Genomic DNA, 20,877 nt, shown 5'->3' with positions numbered 1-20,877 from the left:
TCGGGGTTTTGTGATGGTATGGGGTTGGATAAGGGTTCTGTGATGGTATGGGGTTTGATCAGGTTCTGTGATGATATGGGGTTGGATAAGGATTCTATGATGGTATGGGGTTTGATCAGGTTCTGTGATGGTATGGGGTTGGATAAGGGTTCTGTGATGGTATGGGGTTTGATCAGGTTCTGTGATGGTATGGGGTTGGATCGGGGTTCTGTGATGGTATAGGGTTGGATTAGGGTTCTGTGAGGGTATGGGGTTGGATCGGGGTTTTGTGATGGTATGGGGTTGGATAAGGGTTCTGTGATGGTATGGGGTTTGATCAGGTTCTGTGATGGTATGGGGTTGGATAAGGGTTCTGTGATGGTATGGGGTTTGATCAGGTTCTGTGATGGTATGGGGTTGGATAAGGGTTCTGTGATGGTATGGGGTTTGATCAGGTTCTGTGATGGTATGGGGTTGGATCGGGGTTCTGAAAGGAAGGTCCAGATTATTCCTATAAACAGAAAAGCTTTTTAGGCTCAAGCGTGTCATCTTTCTACAACATATTACCTTTGGGTTCTCTTTAGTCTGGATTATCATTGATGTTTCTAAGGTGAATTTGGGGAACTAGCTCTTGTTTCTCGGGACTGATTAGCTGATAAAGTGTCATCAAAACCAAACAATAAATTGCCAACACCCCCCAGGAACATGTCAACGCCCCCCTTGTAGACCTTTATCAGGCACTCATTGAAATACTTGAAAATTAAATTAGAATAGAGTGTTATCATAAAACAGTTTTTCTTATTTTTATGCTAAAGACTGTTCTCCGTGAAGTGGCTGGGATGTAGCCTGGTCTTTGATGATTGGTGTGGAGAACCCAGTGTGGTTCTATGATTTCATGGACTTGCATGCAGAGGGATTTTGTATGTCCAATGAAGTGTACAAATATGGTTCTTTGCCCAATAAAGGGTTAAGAATAATGCTACCTGATGGCCTTTGAAGGTTTGGGAAGGGAGGGGGGGAGGGGGGAGCAGGTGTTCCTCACCAGAGCTTTGGCCAGGTGCTCCATGCCTCTCTCAGTGATCTGGTTGTTCCTGAGCAGTAAGACCTTCAGACCTTCAGTCTGCTTGGACAGACCGTCACACAGCTCCTCCAACCCTGGACAACCACAACCAGTCAATCATCCCCTCAGTGTGCATCCATCACATCAACATAACCACCAAACCAAACATATAAACACATTATACAACTAAAAAGAAGCTGTGACTATGCGCTCCAATGCATCTTCTGACATCTCACCAGCATCTCCGACAATGTTGTTGCTGAGCTGCAGGGTGTGCAGAGTGCTGTTGTGTCGCAGCAGGTCTCCCAGGTGTAAGGCGTCCTGGTAGCTGTTCAACAGGTTGTTGGAAAGATGAAGCTCCTGCAAAGTTCTGTTTGTCCTCAGAGCTCCAACTAAAAGCAGGAAGACATGAAGACACAACCAGAGCTAAGAATAAAATGAAAATTAAGTTTTAAATTCATTTCACAAACTGACAATAAAAACAGAATTAAATATGTGAATGGGGAATTCATTTAGTGATACAGTTTTTCTAAAATGCACCACTAGGTGGCAGCAGATTGTACTATGTCAGATTACGCTGCTTAAATTTTAGACATTTTAGATTACTCTTTTGTAAGATAAGCCACCATCGAGCTAATGTTTTACGCTGGTTTTGAGGCTGTGCTGCTTAAGTGTTTTTTTCCTCTGCATCAGACTCTTTTCTAGATCTGTTATGATGAATATCCATGGCAACGGACGAGTTTCCCAGTGCGACCAAATGATTAAGCAGTCCAAAAGCAAATTAATGAAGGAAAAACACAACAAATCCCAAACGAGTTGAAAAGGATGCAGGGCAGGAGCAAGGCAGAGAGAAAGGAGAAAATTCAAACCATTTCTCCCAACTGTTCCCATGGGAAATGTGAGATTGCTAGCTAACAAAATGAACAAGCTTGGAATGCTAACAAGAACACAGAAGGAATACAGGGAGGGCAGTATTATTTGTTTCACTGAAACATGACAGCAGGAATATATCCTGATCTCTAATGCGTTGGTTCCCAAACTTTTTGAGGCCCACAGTAACAAACAGAGGTGTTCACGATTACACACACAAAATATCGGGCAGATCCAATACTGGTATAGGTGCATCACATTTGGTTAAGGCATTATATTTTACATGGTTTGAACAGGAAGTACCCTAGGAAATTGAAAACAAAAACATGATTATGGAACCAGATATCTACCCTGCAAAGTACTCATTCAAAGCAAATGAAAGCCACACTACATAACTTTCTGACCTTTAAACTCTGTGCCTCTGTTTCATTTTGATGGCACACTGACGTTTATGTACATTTCTGGAGCCGTCGTTGCCCTGCTGCGTCCTGCGACCGAGAAACTGCACTTTATTACTTTTTGTTTTAGCAGCATAAGGCATCACATTACAGCAAAGTTTCACTTTGTAGCTTCACATTACACAGCAGCAACTGGATATCAACACGGGTCGTTTTAAACATCATTGTGGCTGATTCATCACAGAAACCCAACATTATTAGAAGAAGAGACAAAGGTAAACATTAGATGGACTTTGACTGGCTGGAGAGATCTCAGAGAAGAGAGTTTGAAACTGGATGCTGGATTAGCCGCCGTTGGAGTGCGCTTCAAGAAGAAAATCTCCTAAAGTTCAGTAACGTTGCTTTGATAGAGCTTCTCTCGCTATTTTTTCCAGTGACAGAAAATGTGGTTGTCATAGTGACGGAGTGGTGTCGTTCAGATGCTCCTGTTCATCAGCATACAAGATTCAGATACGCCACTGAAATAACGCTCCACAATGTCAAAGTTTTCCCAAAACGTCTCTGTGAGGGAGGCGGCCTGAGTTATTACAGTGAGAGAAAATGGCTGCACAGCAGGAGCTGCTGCAGTTATTACAGTAACAACGTGGTCGTTCTTCAGCACAGGAGACAAAAAACAAGTCAAACGCCAGGACCTTCTCTTTAAACACATCTTTTCATGGTGGCTGGGGTGTGTTTGGTCTTCATGTGTGTTTTGTGGGTATTGTTTGGGTCTTTGTGTAACGTGTACTGGGCTGTGGTTCAGATATGTCGGCGTTGTCTGGACCCTTGCTGCCCTTCCACCCAGATCGATGCTGCAGATTTGATCAAGCCTGTCGGGCTGCATGTGGAATGCCAACATTGTCATCAGGCTCAGTGGGAACCAAATGGTGGAATTGGTGGGATTGATCCGGTCGACTCCACTGCGAGCGTCCAATCCTGCAATCACAAGCCCCTCCGATCGAAGGCAATGATCCTCAGCTGGGACCCTGCTGGGCAGGAAGGGTGGGGGTGGGTGGTGGGCTCGGTGAAGGCAGGGATGATGGGGTAGAGAGCGGGGCGTGAGTGGGAGGAGGAAGAGGAGGAGGGCATTTAGCAGAGTCTAAAATATCAAAAAGATCCAGGAAGCAGCTGAAAACATGGAGAGAAGAAGTTGCTGTCGGGAAGAGTGGGCTGCACACTGAGTCCATTTGGGTCTGTTCTGCTTCCAGCTGGGAGGACATGACTGCCTTCGTTTCCTCATCCACACACTCATCCACACACCGGCTAACATGGCATCAACACATTTTATTCTCCTCATTAGTGTAGAGGACTCTGACCCACAAGCTCATGCATCCCAGAATTTACTTTCAGCCCCTCTAAACAGGAGTGGCTTGGTTTTATGGTTATACAGCTTTCCCTGCACAACGCTGATACCTGGGCGAGTCATCCAGGTAGATGAGCACTTCTTTACATATATTTAGCATGTGAGACCATGTGAGCTGCTATGCTACGAGTTTGTGCTTCGTTTTAGAATATTTTCTCTCAAAGTGAGAAAGAAACACTGAAAAGAAGCATTAACAGTCTGTTCTGAGGTTGTTTTTACTTAATAAAGGACTTAGAATGAGCATTTTCTTATTTCAGGAAACCTTACCGTGTGATTTTTACAAAGGCGGCTCCTTTCTGCAGAGCACTCAACCCAGCATGGAACACGGATTTTACTGATTTCATTTATTTTATGTCTTTTATTTCAGGACTTTGTCTTTTACTTCTGTTTTAGTTGTATTTTATTATTTTATGCCTTGTGTTTTTACACTTTTTTAATTACTAATGTACAGCAGTTTGTCCAGGTCATTGTTGTGTAACATGCTTTATTTATTTATTTATTTATTTATTTATTTATTTATTTATTTATTTATTTATTTATTTATTTATTTATTTATTTATTTATATTAAAAATGCTTTATGTTTGTTGTTGGTAGACATAATTATGAAGTTTGTCTCAGTGATTAACAGGAAATGAAAATGATCCAGGCATATTTTATACAACAGATATATTAAATAATAAATATTAATAAAATGTTGCGGTTAATCACGATTAATGGCATTGTAGAAGAAAGTCTGTTTATCCTCTTTTTGCAAATGCTTCTTGTTTTTCTTTCTTTTAAAACCTGAAAATAGAAATAAAAATGTGGTTCTATGGGAGATATTTATCAAACATTATAATTTGTCTTTTTTCTAAAAGTCTGGTAACATCTGCGTCTCTAAAGTAGTTTTATTTAGCTGGCTGAGGGAAAAATGGCTCTTTGGATTGGAAAGGCTGCAGACCCCTGCACTAAACACATAAACAGGTTTAGCAGCAGTTTTCTCTTTAAACAGCAACAGTTAAAATATTTCTTCATATATAAAACCAAATATTTATGAGAAAGAAGGATGAAATGTTCAGGATTTACTAACTAAAAGGTAAAAAGTCAGCAGGATGAATTTAAAGCTGTGAAGCTGCTTCCTTCTAAACACAGAAGGAACAATATGTGATGAATATCAGCATCAGGTGAACAGACAGAAAGCAGGATGAGAATCTCACAGCTTCTAGATGGTGAGGAGAGAGAAATATTCACAATATGCACAATAACTTCCATCCATGCACCTTCACTGCTTCATTATCCACATTTCTGGATATAAATTCTCTAAACTTTCATTCTTAGCTTGACTGTTTAGCTTCACCTCTGCACCTGCAGCCTCCACTACCGGGAGTTAAGGGGTTAACATCTCGTTTCCGGGTGTAGCGTCAGGTCTGTAGATGTAACTATAAACATGTGTGGTATCCACAGAAAGTCCAGAATCTCAGCTACCAGCTCAGTAAAACCATTTCTGTCACCAACACACACAGTTAAGACAACAATAATTAAAAGACCAGGTACACAAAGTCTGAAATCACATGTAAACACAGATGATGTTTCCCCATGAACACGAACAAACGACTCCTCTACTGAAAGCTCACATCTCACAGATTCCACAGCTGGAAGTTTCATCTCGCTACGACCAAGATTCACCGAACCAGAGGCAGAAGAAGACCCGATTTATGCTTCATGTTTGTAAAAGTCAGAAAACTACATTTAATAAAACATAAATAAATAAATAGAAAACAACATTTCTCGTTGTCCTTTGGGATGTTCTACCATCTGCATAGGTTTAGATGGACAAAGAGAAACGTCGGTTCTTCTTCTTCATTCTTAAGTTCCAGACAGAAAACGTCTCTTCATGTTAATAAAGCCGCTCTCTCCTGATTACATCAAACGCACCGCTGCAGCAGGACCAGACATGGAGGAAGAGGCCTGGATGCAGCCTCTGTATGAGGTTCCTCTGGTTCAGAGCCAGTAGCAAGAAGTTTGAGGAAAAAAAAAAACAAACAAAAACAAAAACAAAAACAAAAACAAACAAACAAAAAAAAAACGGCATTAACTAATCAATGCGTTAGCAGGTTAATGTGCCCAGCCCTAAAAAAATACAAGCCTTTATAATTTCTAATCAGGCTAAAATAGAATCTCTGAGTAATAAAAAGAACTGTTTGGGAGTCAGAAGAGTTGGATCTTTAAAAAGAGCTGGACTCCCCATCACTAGTGGCACCCCCTCTGCTACCCACGATGAGTTTATTTCTATATGTGTTTGCATATACTCTACTTGCATTTGTTCGTCAGTGCCTGTTTCTAAGTCAATTCCTCTGTGGTCACATGACCTGCCCAGCCAGCAGCCCCACTCCTCATCCTCCCTCCTCTTCCTCACTGACTCTGTTAAAGACACAAAGCTGATCAATGACGGTCAGAGAGGACGAAGAGAAAGAGTTTGTTTACTTTAAATTAATTTTAATTTGTGTTTATCTGATCCAGGCACACACCGTCTGTGTGTGTGTGTGTGTGTGTGTGTGTGTGTGTGTGTGTGTGTGTGTGTGTGTGTGTGTGTGTGTGTGTGTGTCCTGGCTACGACAGCCTTTATGGACATGTGCAGCAGAGCGTAAAGTGACAAGTAAGAGATTAGGCCTCTAATCCTGGTCTAGACCTGCAGAGATGGTCACAGGTCAAAATCTGGTCCTGCTGGCCACAGAACACACACACCATGCTTCCACCCACACACACGCTCATGTGAAGCACACGTGTGTGTGTGTCATACCCAGTGTGTACAGAGGCCTCCCGCTGAGCTGGGCGTTGTGAAGGTGCAGCACTGCGAGCCGGCTGGTCAGCAGAGCTTTGGACAGAGACTGAACCGGGTAGTCCACCAGGGACACGTTGCACACATCCAGCCTGGACAGACACACACTCTGAAACACACACATGAACACACACATGTTGTATGGACACATTAATGGTGCAAAAGTCCTGACCTGCTTACTTGCATGTGTCCAGGAAAACAGGACAAAGCTGCAGGGATTTACCGAAACATGCTGAGTCATGATTATAAATCTAATATTTGAGTCGAGAGTCGGTCAAACGGTGAATTTTAATTCTTTTAACGCAGTCTGAACCCTTTCAGACAAACTTCATTTCTTTAAGTTGTAGCTGCTGTTTGTGAAGATCAATCTGGATTGATTTGTTTCATTGTTATATCTTCCCCAGGCTGACGTGTACAGACTAACTGACCCTTGGGACCGATGTTTAGTCAGTAGTCAGGCTTCTTCCGTGGTGCCTCATCACTGACGTTAAAGAAGTTTTTTAATGGACACATAATGATTTTAGCTAAAATCGAAAACTCCTCCCACCAACCCTCAACATACTCCACAGGAATAGTTCTCCAGGCTTCTCTAAGTACTTTCTAAAACCAGGAAACTGGATCACAGAACCCCAGTCCTCACTAAGACCAGGAAACTGGATCATAGAACTCCAGTCCTCACTAAGACCAGGAAACTGGATCACAGAACTCCAGTCCTCACTAAGACCATGAAACTGGATCACAGAACTCCAGTCATCACTAAGACCAGGAAACTGGACCACAGAACTCCAGTACTCACTAAGACCAGGAAACTGGATCACAGAACTCCAGTCATCACTAAGACCAGGAAACTGGACCACAGAACTCCAGTCCTCACTAAGACCAGGAAACTGGATCACAGAACTCCAGTCCTCACTAAACCTGCAGGTTAATAAATTTATTTAATTTTTTTTTTTTTTTTTTTGCCACCTTCATTCAGAACAGCTGTTAACTCCTGCAGGTCTGGAGCCTTTTTTCTCCGTAAAGGATTTGTGGGTCAGAGTTAAGAGAAACTGGACTAAAAATGAAGGAAAATGTAGAAAAAGTTTGAAAGAGCTTCAGGAAGACGGAGAACCATTGACACGTTAAAAGAAACACAACGAGGTCAGAAATGAAAACGTGAGAACTCGACCTCCTCTTGGACTTCATCTGGATCGTCTCATGTTCATCCCAGACTGCTGCTTCTCACCTGAACTCTCCTCCCATCCCTGATCCCGGTTGTTGCCTGTCATCTGTTATATCTGCTGATGCCGTCTGTGGCTGCAGACGACAGGCCTCCATCTGTGAGTTTGTGTTCACGTTGCAAGGACTTCTCACCCTGTTTGTTCGGCCCTGCATCTTCAGTCCATGAAATGTGCCACAAATTCACTTTGCAGGATGAACATTATCCCTGAGAGAAAGCCTACATGAAAAGATTACTGTTCCCCTGCGTCAGCCAACCTGCTTTATCAAATGAGCGAGGGCCCTCCAAGCCGACGTTCCCAGACTGCCGTTGTCAGAAATGTCAAGATATGTTGTAGATTCATAGTACAAAATCATATCCAGCAAGGACGAGGCTCCCTGGAACAGAAAGAACATTGTGGAAGGGAAAAAATGAAGAAAGCAAGGCCTAAATTTGACAGAAACGTTATGAAGTTTCTTTGGGAAGAAAAAAAAGCCTCTAATCTGATACAAGGAAGGGCCTGAATATGAAACTGTATTGGAACTGGAAGACGAAGATGAAGAAAATAAGTTTTACTCATAAAACTCACATTTTCCTCCAGTTGGGCCGCCTGCAGATTGATGAAATCAAAGTGCAGCGATTTCAGGACGACTTCCAGAGCTTCACAGGAGCGGTGGTCTAATCGCTCACCTTGATGGAGAAAAGCAATCAAACGGGAGATAATTGGGAGGCTGTTTGCTAACAGGCAAGATTTCACCGCTCTAAATTTCACCACTTTATCCATTTTCTGAAATGAACATTTCAGCAAAAGAGAAAAAAACAGCACTGAACAGCTTCCTTTACAAAGTTTGTTTTTCTTTTAATAAACTTCTGAGACTTAATCAGAAAGTTGCAGAGAGAAATAATGATGATGGCTTTGCTTTGTCGTGATTGGACCATTGATTACTGTCTGCCTGCAGAACGCACTGATCAATAAACATATCTGTCTACACCAACTCTGAAACTTTAAAAATGATTCATTTTTCAGGTTTCATTCACTCCAAAAACAAACTGAAGGTGGAGCAAACAGAAAATCCACACGTGCGCTACCGTCTGGACAGAATGTGCATCTTTACCATTTCAGCTGTGTAGCTTTCTGACATGAATGTGGATTCATACCCACAGTAAACACTTCCCCTAAACTCGAATTTTATCTGTGTCTGTGGAACCGAAGTCCAGTCTGGTTTCAGGTAGCAGCCCCTCTCTACCTTCAGATCATCTTCTAACTTTCCTTCCTTATAAATCTAATAGCAGGTCTGGCTGGGTGACCCTGATCCATCCTCTAGTCCTGCGGCTAGAGGCCGAGGCTGCTGGGGAGACGTCCCATGATGCACCGGGCTCCTCTCTGCTGGGGGACGTCCCATGATGCACCGGGCTCCTCTCTGCTGGGGGTCGTCCCATGATGCACCGGGCTCCTCTCTGCTGGGGGACGTCCCATGATGCACCGGGCTCCTCTCTGCTGGGGGACGTCCCATGATGCACCGGGCTCCTCTCTGCTGGGGGACGTCCCATGATGCACCGGGCTCCACTATGCTGGAGGACGTCCCATGATGCGCTGGGCTCCTCTCTGCTGGGGAGCGTCCCATGATGCAATGCTCTCTTTACTCTTCATGTAGAAACATCTGATGTTGTCGTTGTCATTTATTTGTGTTTCTCTTCTTTCTCAGCAGGAATCCCTGGATTAGAGTTCTGCTCCTGGTTGACCCTCTTTCCTGTCCTCTACATCCCCAACCAGTCCAGGAAGATGGCCGTCCTTCCTGGTTCTAGTCCTGATGGAGGTTTTTCTTCTTGGTTCTGGTCCTGATGGCGCTTTTCCTCATTGATTCTGGTTCTGGTTCTGATGGAGGTTTTCTTCTTGGTTCTGGTCCTGATGGAGGTTTTCCTTCCTGGTTCTGGTTCTGGTCCTGATGGCGGTTTTCCTCATTGATTCTGGTTCTGGTTCTGATGGAGGTTTTCTTCTTGGTTCTGGTCCTGATGGAGGTTTTCCTTCCTGGTTCTGGTCCTGATGGCAGTTTTCCTCATTGATTCTGGTTCTGGTTCTGATGGAGGTTTTCTTCTCCACTGTCTCCTAGTGCAGTTCAGAATGGAAGACTGAATCAAAGAGAAGCTCTGATCCAATCTGCTGGTTTCCTTATCCAAGTCATTATTTTATGAACACTGTTCTTATAAACTGGACTAAAGTGAATCACATGATGGATTCTATTTAACTGGATTAAAACTGTAAACCAGCTCTCCTGAGCCGATCCAGAGGTTCATGATCTGATGAGCAGGGGGACATAACCATGTCTGCACTCGTCCTGATGGTTTCTGTGGCAGATGTTGTTTCTGTGCACGCTTGAACCACGTGGGGGTTCAGTGATGTGATGGGTTCAGGATTATTAAGGAATTTAAAGGCTCACAACAAGATTTTTTGATAAAATTCTCTAAAATCCTCTCCTTCATCTTCTTCTTCAAAATGAGTCCAAACTCTGCACATCACAAGCGTTCCAGCCGTCTTAAATCTGTCCATCATGTAAACACACAGCTGACCTGCTCATTTTATCCAGCGTCCACGTAAACATGCCAGCTGGAAACTCGGATCAGACTGACTTCAGTCGGATGGAAGAAATATTTTTCCATGTGAACATAGCTACTGTTTCTGAACACTGACTGGTGGGTCTAAGTCTGAACTTTGACCAATCACAGGGCTGATCATCTAATCTGATCATCGAAGATGTTCAGTGTAAAATCAATTATTTTAGGTCACAATCACAAAACATGCTACAAATTCCTGAAGGGATGCAGTGATTTTTGTAAGTAATGAGATGCTTTACAGCCAATCAAAATGCATCTGGGATGAGATTCTCTGCTCCGGCTTGCAGAAAGATGGACATCTTTGATGGGGTGTCTGAAGTTTGTCCTCTCAGATGACGTCATGGTAACAGCTTCGTATGGTCCAGCTGACCCTAACCCGCTCAGCTTCCTCATTTTGCCTCAGTTATGGTTATTATTTTTAATCATGGAACCATTTAACTGATTGAACTAGTGTGGCTCATGTTGCATCACTTCTACTAGTTTCTACTCAGTTTTATCATATTTCTGTAATCAAACCATCAATATTTCTGCTTCTGAGCAATTCGTTTTGGAGGGGAGATTAATTAGTGGTTACCTCTTTGTAATCAGATTACTGTTGCTCCCTGGCCCCGATCTGAAGTCACAGTCCAAATCAAAGTGTGACTGATCAGACTCCCAGAGCACCTCTACCCCCCTTGCTCTTTCTCCTGGGTTCAGGCTTATCTCCCCAGCCAAGAAGGGGGAACGATAATTACTATCATAATTATTTCCAAACTGATTTTTTCCCCTTCTGTTTTAACAATAATCACTAAACGCAGCGATGGCAGAGGGTGTGTGGGGTGGAAGGAAGAGCCATCTGAAATCCCATTTTTCCTAATCCGCCCTGCGTGGGGAAGATAATAAGGCAGCGACACCCGAAGTCAGATGTCATCAGCGCGTGACGACGGTGACGCCCATCCAGGCGTCTGCACATGCTCCAGGACCGCTGCAGGTTGAGAACCGCCATTAGGTTCACATTTCATCTTTTTACTTTAATATTTTCCCCAGGTTTGTCTCTGTGTGTATGGTGTTTAATCTCAGCATGGAAAATACATTTATGATTAGAACAAACAGAAGCATCTGCAGGGAGACTCACACCCAATGATGAGGACATTTCCAGTCAGACATGAACTCAGATCAGGTTTATCTCCGACTGCAACTACATACGAGTTTGGTTTGCAGTTTCCAGTGGTCATTTATCAGTCCCTTCTGGATGTGACACTATTGTTTTGACCTAAAATTCCTGATTTTCATCAGTTTTGGTGAAAAGTTGCAGCAAACTTCTGAGAGATTTTCAGTGTTGCAGAAGTGAACATTAAACATTTACAGGTAAACTGCTGGTGGGTTGATCAGGGTTGGACTTACGGCCTGAAAGGCAGAGGAAACAGCATTCATTTGTAGAGCCGAAGTTCCCTTCAGCACCATGGACAGCAGCTGTGTTCGTCGTGTGCTGAGCATCCAAACAACAAACTCTTGGTATTCTTCTTTATTTGGCTGTCAAAGGAACGTTTCCTCCCTGTCACTGCTTAACAAGCTGCATACAGTAGTAGCAGAGGGATTTTTGGTACTAGCCATGTTTTTGACAATGCTACATGTATATATGCACGTGCACGTAACTTGCAAATTCGCAATACACACGTGAAAATGAGGCTCCCTCAAAAGCCCTGGTGTAATTCAAGCCCTAATTTCAGCGTTGGTATGAATATTGATCCAAATCTAAAAACATGGATACTTGAGTTCTAGTTCCTCTCCAGCAGGATGTGCTGCTGCTAAGCGATGGGATATACGTGCTGTCAGCATCATGGCTGCCACGTGTTCCTAGCGTACGTTTGGCACACCAGGAATGCAAGGACGCTCAGGTGACAGCTGTTAGTAATCTCTGGCTTCTGTCTTTGTCCCTTCCATTCTGAGTGGAAAAAATTAAAAATTAAAGTTTGACCTAAAACACACCTTCAGACTGGATGAAAACTACAATAAAAAAAATAAACACTATTAATTTATTAATTTATGTAGTCACTGATTATTTCTGTTATGTTTTCAGCCCTTAAGATAGTGGTTCCCAAACTGAGGGGCCAACCCTCTAGAAGGGGCCCAGAGTTACGACAGGGTGGTGCAGCAAGGCTAAATAAACGATGGCCAAGCGATGATGAATCAACAACAGAGATTTCAACTTGACCAGGTAGCGACCAACGGTGGTCATGAAGACAGACCACAGCGTGTCTCATTATATATTCATCTGACTTTATGAAGCCAAAGAAGTAACACAACACAAAGATTACTCTAAAAATAAACTACTATTGTCTATAGCAGAGTAGTTTTATTAAAGCAGTTTCCATCTCATCAACATCTCAGCTCACCTGAAGGAGTATGCAGAGTTTTCTGGTTTAAAACATCTCACTACAGCACAGAACTCATCATTCCTTCTGACACCGACATGGTTTTACTACGGTTAATGAAGTAGCTGATAAACGAAAGATTCCTTCATTACTACAAAATACTACAGTCCGATCCAGACTCTGATCAACTGCATGGATCAGATTAAAGATCGGATGGACCAGAACGTCCTTCAGTTAAAAGAAGACTAAACTGAAATAATAGATTTTGGAGCCAAAGAAGAAAGATTAGAAGTCAGTTCTCAGCTTCAAACAGCAAAGTTTAAAACTACCAACCAAGCCAGAAACCTCGGAGTGGTCCTGGACTCAGACCTGGGAGTAGTCCTGGACTCAGACCTGGGAGCAGTCCTGGACTCAGACCTGGGAGCAGTCCTGGACTCAGACCTGATCCTAGAACTCCAGTCCTCACTAAGACCAGGAAGGTAGATCCTAGACCTCCAGTCCTCACTAAGACCAGGAATGTAGATCCTACAACTCCAGTCCTCACTAAGACCAGGAACGTAGATCCTAGAACTCCAGTCCTCACTAAGACCAGGAAAGTAGATCCTAGAACTCCAGTCCTCACTAAGACCAGGAATGTAGATCCTAGAACTCCAGTCCTCACTAAGACCAGGAAAGTAGATCCTAGAACTCCAGTCCTCACTAAGACCAGGAACGTAGATCCTAGAACTCCAGTCCTCACTAAGACCAGGAACGTAGATCCCAGGACTCCAGTCCTCACTAAGACCAGGAACGTAGATCCCAGAACTCCAGTCCTCACTAAGACCAGGAACGTAGATCCTAGACCTCCAGTCCTCACTAAGACCAGGAACGTAGATCCCAGAACTCCAGTCCTCACTAAGACCAGGAAAGTAGATCCTAGAACTCCAGTCCTCACTAAGACCAGGAACGTAGATCCCAGAACTCCAGTCCTCACTAAGACCAGGAACGTAGATCCCAGACTTCCAGTCCTCACTAAGACCAGGAAAGTAGATCCCAGAACTCCAGTCCTCACTAAGACCAGGAACGTAGATCCTAGACCTCCAGTCCTCACTAAGACCAAGAAAGTAGATCCTAGAACTAATTAATGAAGAGGGGGCCCTGCAGAAAAAGTCTGGGAACCACTGCCTTGTGAGGACCGATCCATGTAAAAAGGGAAAAAGAAAAAAAGAAAATAAATAAATAAATGGATCAAATGTTTATTTTTAATGTTGGCATCTTGAATCTTTCAGTTCAATTCAGCTTTATTTACATAGCACCACCACAAAAACAGTCTCGGGGCACTTTGCAGACATAAATAATTCCAGCTAGTTCATTGTGATCCAGTTTATAATAACTGTCTCAATGCGAGCCAGTTCATAGAAAATAATCGTCTAGCAAAGGAAACCAACAGATTGCATGGAATCCTGACTTGGATTAAATCCCCCGTCCTCAGCGTGCAGCAGTGGAAGGGAAAAACTCCCTTTCAGTGGGAAGGAAAAAAACTCCACCTCTTTCCACGAGACACTGGACTGTCAACCTGCTGCATGAATCTGTGTCCATAAACAGGATTATTATTATTTTCATTCATTGTGTCTTTTATATTTTACTGAAAATATTCCTGAGAAGCCATCCAGTGGTGTCGTTAGGATGTGTGAGCACTCTGCTCTTTCACTGTGGATTTAAATTAAATCTGGGCATTTTGTTTAAATAGAAATCTGGAAATAAAGAAAATAGACTAGATAATATATAAATAAATATTTATTAATTATAGAATACAAGGTGGGAGTCTGAAACATTTCGTTCTCACAGTTTTACTTCAGTTGTGGTTAATAAAGATGGATGGAGGCGCTCAGCTTACCTTTGAGATCCAGACGTTCAACGCCACCACCTACACACACACCCTGCTGGGAGAGAAGGAAGAGGCATCAACACACACACAGATTTCTGGCACCAGCAGCACCCACCCACCCACTCGGCCTCTCCATCCACACCACTCTGTAGTGGTTTGATCAAGGAGGCTCATTGGACGGCAGAGTATGAATTATGAATTTCACAGCGTTTTCCGCCGCCGTTGATGGTGACACGGAGTCCTAATTAACCAGTGTATAATAATTAGAAACAGCTGGTCATCAGTTGATGTGTTCATTTGCCGGAGCCGGCGTTCCACATACATCTAATTTGACTGCATCAATCACCGGAGGTGGCAGATCTGAGCGGATGCTGCAGAACACTGATTAATTTCTTCACTGACAAGCAAAACAAGGCAACAGAGGTTTTATTTTTTAAAAAAGCATCCATCCAGAGCTGATACCAGCGCGGTTTTCTTTAATACCTGCATGCTAATATGTGACAGGATGTTTCCTCTCAGTGAAGGTGAAGCTGCTGCCAACGCTGAAACCATCAACCATAGTTTGATGGTTGAGCTTTTTACAACAATAAACTCGTTTTGGGATAATGTGTGTTTGGTTTTGTTTTGACTCAAAGAAACGTGCTTATTTGTTAGTGGAAGCTTAGAAAGGGTCCACCAGGGGGCCCCAAAAGTGTGCAAATTAAAAATATGGAGTGAGACTGAGCACTGATCAGTTGTTACTGATGAATAGGAGGGAAAATGAGTGTGAGGTGCCCGTTTCTGCTCTGGTCCACACACACCCCCCCGATCCACCGTCAAACACTCGGTCGGGTGTTTTTCCCCTTTTTCTCACTTATTGTTGAGAAGGACACGTTCAGTACAAAAGGACGTGGAAGGCTGTCGTCTGAGCAAAGCGGAAGACAAAAGGACGGCGGCAGGAACGTCCTCCTGTTGGAGGAATTAGACGGATCAATGGAGAAGAAATTGCACTGTTTATGTGTCTGAGAGGCTGGTGTGTAACTGGTAGAAGTGGCAGAATTTACCCTTGAAGTGGTCTTTTTCAGACAAACATGCCCACTTAAACACAACAAACAGGATTTGTGCTTTTTTCTTTTTGAAATCTAAATAGACACCCCTTTCTGCATCACTCAAAGCAACAGCTAAAAAGAAACTTAAAAAACCGTTTTTATCATAAGAACTAAAACTTCTCTGAGGATGAATTCTGCCTTTTCTTCGCTGCTCGGCTGACCTGGCAGGAAAAGGCTAAATCTTGATGTGGGACGTTAATAATGTGTGAATCTGAACGTTACAGCCAACCTGACTGGTGGATTAATTCCTTCTTGCATTAAAAATAACAGATTTTTCTCATTTCTCTGTAAAGTTATTCAGGTTTTTAAATACTGGTGGATCCCCTGCAGATGCCCGTCTTCAGCTCATAATAAAGAATAAAGATCAGCGGGTGTAGAAATAAAACTCTTCCTGTGAGGAAGCAGAGCCTGAAGTCCGCCAACCTGCAGATGTTAAGCTTCGGACCAATCACACATCTTTTTTAAAACTGGTTTGTTTGTGGCACAGATCCAGAGAACAATACTCAGTATGGGCACACACACTTCCTCCTCTTCCTCCTCCTCCTCTTCCTCACAGAGCACAGTGGCAGCTGTTTTTCATCTTTAATGAATTTCCCAACTTGTTCGTTCGCCGCTGCCTCGCAGTGAAAGACGGAAACCAAAAGGCGTCGGCTGCCAAATCAACTGATGTGTCAGGAGGGAGGGAGGACAAAATGCCCCCCCAGCAGAAAGAAGGAGGCTCTGGTTTCTGAAGTCCACAGAAGTCCTCTCTGGTGCATTTCACAATTCTTCTCTGAGCCGTCCGGAGCTGCTCTGCCTCTCCTCACTTAAAACTGCTTGATTGCACCATTTTTCCTCTTTGCCCCTTTAATTAACTGACAAAAACTGTAAATTAGTGATATATAGTTATATATATATATTTAAATGAATTTGCTGTGTGAATTTGGGAGCTCTCGGGGGTTAAAATCACCCCCAGGTTTTTTTCTTTCAGCATCTTTTCTGCACTGAAGGATAAATTATTTAAAATAACACAACCTTTTATCTCACACTCTTTGAAGGCGGCAAATTAAAAATGTAAATTGGGAGCAAATTAATATGCAAATGTATTCATTTGCTGTTAACAATTAGCAATTAAAGCTGCAGTGTCTAGAAAGAACTCAGACAAAATTAGTAACTTCATTTATCATTTAAAAAAAAGAGGAGAGATCTGAACAAGAACATGAAAATCTAATTGACTCTCTCAGTGTTTTCCCTCCGTCACCGGCTTTGTTCGTCCGTGCACGTTCTGAAGTGCACGGCAGTGAGCGTTCAGCGACTTAATTAATACCACTTGGTGTCAAAGATACGGTGCCCTTAAATGGTTGATGTCTAAAACAATGTAGACGTTGGAGGCTGAGTGGTGAGTGCTGGAGTGTGTGTGAACAGCATGTAGTAACGCCTCGGCGCGTCGCAGCCTGATCTGTGTGTTTGGGTTCATCACTTCTGCAGGTTTATGATCAGATCCCCTCAGCTGTGTCTTTATTTCATATATGATGGTAAAGTATATTTATGTAAAGGCTCTGAGTTAAACTGAATCCTGGTTTTAATCCTGATGATTATTTTATTATGAACCTCTGCAAACATTTAATTGTCTTTTAATTGAACTTAAATCCTTTCATTTTTGCCTAAAACTGGTTTTTATGGATAAAAAACATGTTGTGGGTCAATAATTTTACTAAAGCTTTGCTGACATCTCAGGAGACGTTTACACGTCACCAATGTTTTAGTTTTATATATTAATTATCTGAATTTTTACAGCCTATTTTTATTTGATGCTTACAGAAGCACTTTATTATTTCTATCATTGGTACGAGCTGCCAGTCGCATCTTTCCTGGTGTAATGAAAATAAAGCAGATTGATTGATTGACTGATTGATTGCTGATTGGAGTGCTTCTTCTGCATCATGTAGCCTGGACCGGAATACACAGCTCACATCTGGAGAATCTCAGCTTTCCAACGGTGTAACCTGGAAGGAAGTCTGAATAAAACACACATTTATTTCTCATGTAACCCGTTTTTATTCTGCTCCATCGTTCAGACGACGAGTCCCGATCATGAATCTTCTTAAACCTGCCTGAGTCGTCTCAGGTGAGCCATCAGTACCTTTTTCTTTTCTTTTTTTTTATTTGTTTACTTTTTTAAAGATTTGGTCTTTTAACTGTTATTCAGACATTATTAAACTGTCTGTTAAAAACACTTAAATTCTTATTTTTGTCTCTTGGTAATAAAAAAAAGAGATATATTTTTTTATTGTAAAATCTTAGTCAAAGAGATTTTAGAAATGACCAAGAAGAGTGTGTATAAAGTTTATCAGCTGCATTTTCCCTTTTCTGGTTATTATTTTTTATGAACTGGTTGGTGTGAAAAGTGATCACAGTGAATCGGCTTGAATTGATTATGTTGTGAATTGTCGCTGAATTGAATTTTTCTGGTTTGAAGTAAATCTGGAAAAACATCAAACAATTCTAATTTTAAACTTTTTCATTTTAAAATTATGAGACGACACTAAAGAGAAAACACTTGATGGAAAACGGCTTCTCCACTTTTCTCGTCTCAGCTGTTGAAGAGGAAATAAAACATTTGACGTAGTTATGATGCCGTATTTCAGCGGAAGTTTTCCTCTTTTCTTTCCCAGATGAGGTTCTGAAACCATGAACCTGGAAAAAGGAGGGCTGTTTCTTTTATTGTAAAATGAGATGTTTTCTTAATTCTGAGCCGCCATGTCAGTTTCACCGAAGACCGCCACGTTTTCTTCTGTCCGCTTTGTGTTGCTTTGATCCGAATGGTTTTAAATTATTTTTAATTATTATGTCATTTCTTTTTGTAAGGTGACCTTGGGTGTGGAAAGACACCAAGAAATAAAATGTATTATTATTTTTAGAACTCAGTTTTCTTTATGTTCTTCTGAAAACCCTCAGAACTCCTCAGAATTTTCCATTTGTACTTTATTATATCCCAGCTAAAAATTCCTGCTATTCCTCCAACGTCACTTTTCCCGTCGATACGGGTCAACTTATAGAACTGAATTATGCCCTTTAATATGTTCATTAATCTATGTGGAAATGAAAAATCAACAATAACACTAACATGCACACATTAATCCGTCTTCATGTTTCTTTCTGAATTCACTGTAAGCCGACAGCAGGCATGCTAAAACATTTTAACATCGTTTTCTCAAGATAACAGACTTATTTATTCATTTCTGCTCCCTAAACATGTAAATATTTACATGCGTGTTAAACGCCACTGTGCACATTCTTCCACGCATCCTGTGTGTTGGTATAAGTGTTGTTCTCTGCATCCACTGGAGGGCAGAGCAGAGTTCACTGGACTCCCGAGGCGATGCAGTAGACGGTGGTGATCTTAAATGTGTTGCGGCTTCTTCTTCTGTTTTATTTGCTGGTCATTTGTGAGGTTACTGCTCAACACTGCCCCCCTGGTTACCGGTGGTACTGCTACGCATGGCTATGTATCCACAAGCTCTCTGAAAACGGACTAAAATACACACTAGAAGACGGACAAAGTTTAGGTTTTAAAGTAAAGCATAAATGAGGCTTGACATCTGTGTGATGTGATCCTGATTTCTTACTTGAAAATGAAGGTCCGTGTCCTGATGAGTTTATTGGGAAACGATTCTAGTTTAGTTTCATCTGTATAAACTTCTAATGAATCCATTATTTGTTGAGAATCAGAACCCTTGTAGCACAGGGCTGCCCAACAAACGCACATCTGGTTGGAGGGGTCAGATTTTATGACGATATTATCAGGGACCACCAAGCTACAGAGCTAGCTAGCAAGCTACGATAAAAGTGATGCCATAGACAGTTAATTCATTTTAAAGATGATTTTGTGACATTAAAAGGGTAATGTTAAGAATATTAATGTGAAAATGTTGAAATAGAAATAATACTGTATAATGTAACGCTAATTCAGTTTGTTATAAATGTGTGCGTTAAGCTGTACTAATTAACTTTTACTAACCTGCAGATATTATATGACGCAGTCGGTTATTTTGTCTATTATTTAAATCGTCTTTAAGGATCATGTTTGTTAAATTTCAGATGAGATGTTGGTGGAAAACCAATAATAAATTTAGAACAGAAACACGTGAACTGAAGGTACAGAGCTCAGTTCGTGCCGGCTGCAGGACATATTCTCCCAGCTTATAGACCGCACCCCCACTTTCCTTAACTGGTTTTGAAATTTAGTTCACAGATTTACAAAAATGTCGATTTGTGTAAAATAATACAAATCAGAATAGAAAACTGAGATGAGGTTATAAAAAAAATAGAAACCAGATTTAATCTGAGCTTCCTGGAGCTCCATATAGGAGGGATGATTTGAATGTTAATTATACTACAACAGTAAAATAAAAAAAAAACAGCTTTTTCCATTCTTCTTCTTCTTCTTCTTCTTCTTCTTCTTCTTCTTCTTCTTCTTCTTCTTCTTCTTCTTCTTCTTCTTCTTCTTCTTCTTCTTCTTCTTCTTCTTCTTCTTCTTCTTCTTCTTTTTCTTCTTCTTCTTCTTCTTCTTATTATTATTATTATTATTATTATTACTGTCAATATCATTATTATTATTATTTTATTATTATTATTATTATTGTTGTTGTTGTTGTTGTTATTAATATTATTATTATTATTGTTATTATTATTAATATTATTACAAATGTTCCTCTTATAACAGAAAAACCGATGATGCTGTTTTTTTTGTTTTTTTTTAACCTAATAACACTAAAGATATTTTGAAGGGTGACCTCAAATTGATCATTTAGGTCTAAGTTTAATGACGGAGCTAACTTTATATTTCTGTGGTCACACATTCGTTAAAATGTTACATTTGCAGGACGTAAACTCCTCCACGCCTCCACCCATCTACACCCCTCCACCCTCCGTGTGAAGGAGGAAGTAATCTGTGACATTAAGAGGAAACCCAGATGATTAGCAGATCGTTTCCGCGAGCTGACAGATGTAACGCTGTTTTTTAAATTGTGGCCATTGTGGTGACGGAGCCTCTCGGCGAGTCCGGGCCTGTAATATTCTCCATCTGAAAAAGCAGCAGTGTTACGTGTGCACTCAGCCAAGCGTGCAAATTCAATTCACTCTAATAGTGCCCGACCAGTACAGCACACATGCCTCCCAGTTTAACTGCCACTGTTCCCATTTCAATTAGACACAGATTCTTTTACACACAGACAAGGTTTTATTCTT

The 20,877-nt window shown here is 41.6% G+C and overlaps 1 protein-coding gene across 1 annotated transcript in view; it reads right to left on the bottom strand.

Moving 5' to 3' along the window:
- Window positions 1-20,877, bottom strand: part of si:dkey-288a3.2 (protein phosphatase 1 regulatory subunit 37) — a 69,369-nt gene that overhangs the window by 40,906 nt on the left and 7,586 nt on the right. Inside the window, exons 3-8 of the mRNA XM_041971164.1 lie at window positions 14,570-14,615; window positions 8,316-8,416; window positions 8,005-8,124; window positions 6,490-6,637; window positions 1,276-1,431; window positions 1,022-1,134 (exon numbers count right to left, since the gene is read on the bottom strand). Coding sequence (XP_041827098.1) covers window positions 1,022-1,134; window positions 1,276-1,431; window positions 6,490-6,637; window positions 8,005-8,124; window positions 8,316-8,416; window positions 14,570-14,615 — 684 coding nt within the window. The remainder of the gene's footprint in view (window positions 1-1,021; window positions 1,135-1,275; window positions 1,432-6,489; window positions 6,638-8,004; window positions 8,125-8,315; window positions 8,417-14,569; window positions 14,616-20,877) is intronic.

Source organism: Melanotaenia boesemani, chromosome 20 (genome assembly GCF_017639745.1).
Source record: "Melanotaenia boesemani isolate fMelBoe1 chromosome 20, fMelBoe1.pri, whole genome shotgun sequence".
Lineage (NCBI taxonomy): Eukaryota > Metazoa > Chordata > Actinopteri > Atheriniformes > Melanotaeniidae > Melanotaenia > Melanotaenia boesemani.
The sequence above is the reverse complement of the archived record's forward strand: the minus strand, read 5'-3'. Positions and strand labels throughout refer to the sequence as shown.